The 1,252-nt window shown below is 60.1% G+C and overlaps 1 protein-coding gene across 1 annotated transcript in view; it reads right to left on the reverse strand.

Moving 5' to 3' along the window:
* The window catches only part of VAX1 (ventral anterior homeobox 1), a 9,967-nt gene that overhangs the window by 6,034 nt on the left and 2,681 nt on the right, over positions 1-1,252 (reverse strand). The window contains exon 3 of the mRNA XM_009881645.1: positions 2-129. Within this exon, the coding sequence (XP_009879947.1) occupies positions 2-129 (128 nt within the window). The remainder of the gene's footprint in view (position 1; positions 130-1,252) is intronic.

Raw genomic sequence — 1,252 nt, forward strand, 5'->3', positions numbered from 1 at the left:
CTGCAGGTGGCGGCGGTCTCGGACACCACCGACCGCAGCTCGGAGTCTTTGCCCTGGTCCTTTTTCTGCTTGGTGCGACGGTTCTGGAACCAGACCTTGACCTGCAGGCCGGGGGAGAGAGGCAGGGTCAGCGGGGCGGGGAGGGACGGGATACCCCCCCACACCACACCCCGGGCCGGTGTACCGGGACCCCGCCAAGGCCCGGGGGGGCAAGAGGGGGGCAGGCTGGGGGGTAGGCTCCAGCCCGGCACTTGTCAACGGGGAGCGTTTTACACAAGCGTTTGCACAAGGAGACACACACACACACCCCCGCCCCCTCCAGCTGCTCCCCGCTTCGGGGTGCGCCCGGGGGGTGCAGAGGGGAACACGGGAGCCTTTGACTCTTTTTATCGCGCCGTATCTTTAACCTGATCCGTCTCACTTTCTCCTATTTTCCTGTACGCCCGTAGTTCCCCGGGAGCCGGATCCAGCCCTTTCCACACCGATTTTATTCGAAGCCCTCTCAGCCGGAGCGCCCGACGGGCCGCACCGCGGCCCTCAGCACCGCGCACGGCGGCAGCCGGTGTGTCCCCCCCGCCCCGGTGGCAGAGACCCCGCACGCTGCCACCGCCGGTGCTGCCCGCTCGGATCCGGCTGCCTTTCCTGCGTGTAACAACAGCTCTGCGCTTCTTTCCCAATCTCCCGGCCCGGACAGTCTCTCTCCCTTCCCCACCCGTTTTAAGCAATATTTAACTTTAAAAAGGAATCCTGGAAGCCCCTCCAAAAACCAACCCCCAAACAAAACAAAAAGCACCCATGGCGGTTTCTGTAACCTACGAGCTATTGAACTTGTCATTCCTATCCGGCAGGGGAAAGGAAAAAAGCTAATTAGCTTGTCAGGGGAATTTATTGTTGTATGATATTTTGCAGAAATATGAAACCGGCTTTCAGAAGTTTGGTCTTTTTAGATGCTTCCCCGCACTCTCGCATAGTTTTAAGCCGCCTGACGGCCCCCGGCCGCTCTGCTCTGCAGGACGGAGGGGCGGTTCTCCCCCTCGAAAATACAAGGACTCAAAATACGACCCAAACTTCAGTCCTGTCCCCGGATCTCTTGTACCCGGGAAAGAGCGCTCAGAACAAACGTCCCTAACCCAGCAGCCGCCAGGGGAAAGTGCCAAGTACTCCCCCCACACACACACCCCCACACACACCACCCCCGCGTTTTTTACACCTATTTTCTGCTTGCTGAGGGCTGGGAGCGGCTCGGCCTCTC

The sequence above is a fragment of the Charadrius vociferus genome, unplaced genomic scaffold (assembly GCF_000708025.1).
Source record: "Charadrius vociferus isolate BGI_N301 unplaced genomic scaffold, ASM70802v2 scaffold282, whole genome shotgun sequence".
NCBI classification, from domain to species: domain Eukaryota; kingdom Metazoa; phylum Chordata; class Aves; order Charadriiformes; family Charadriidae; genus Charadrius; species Charadrius vociferus.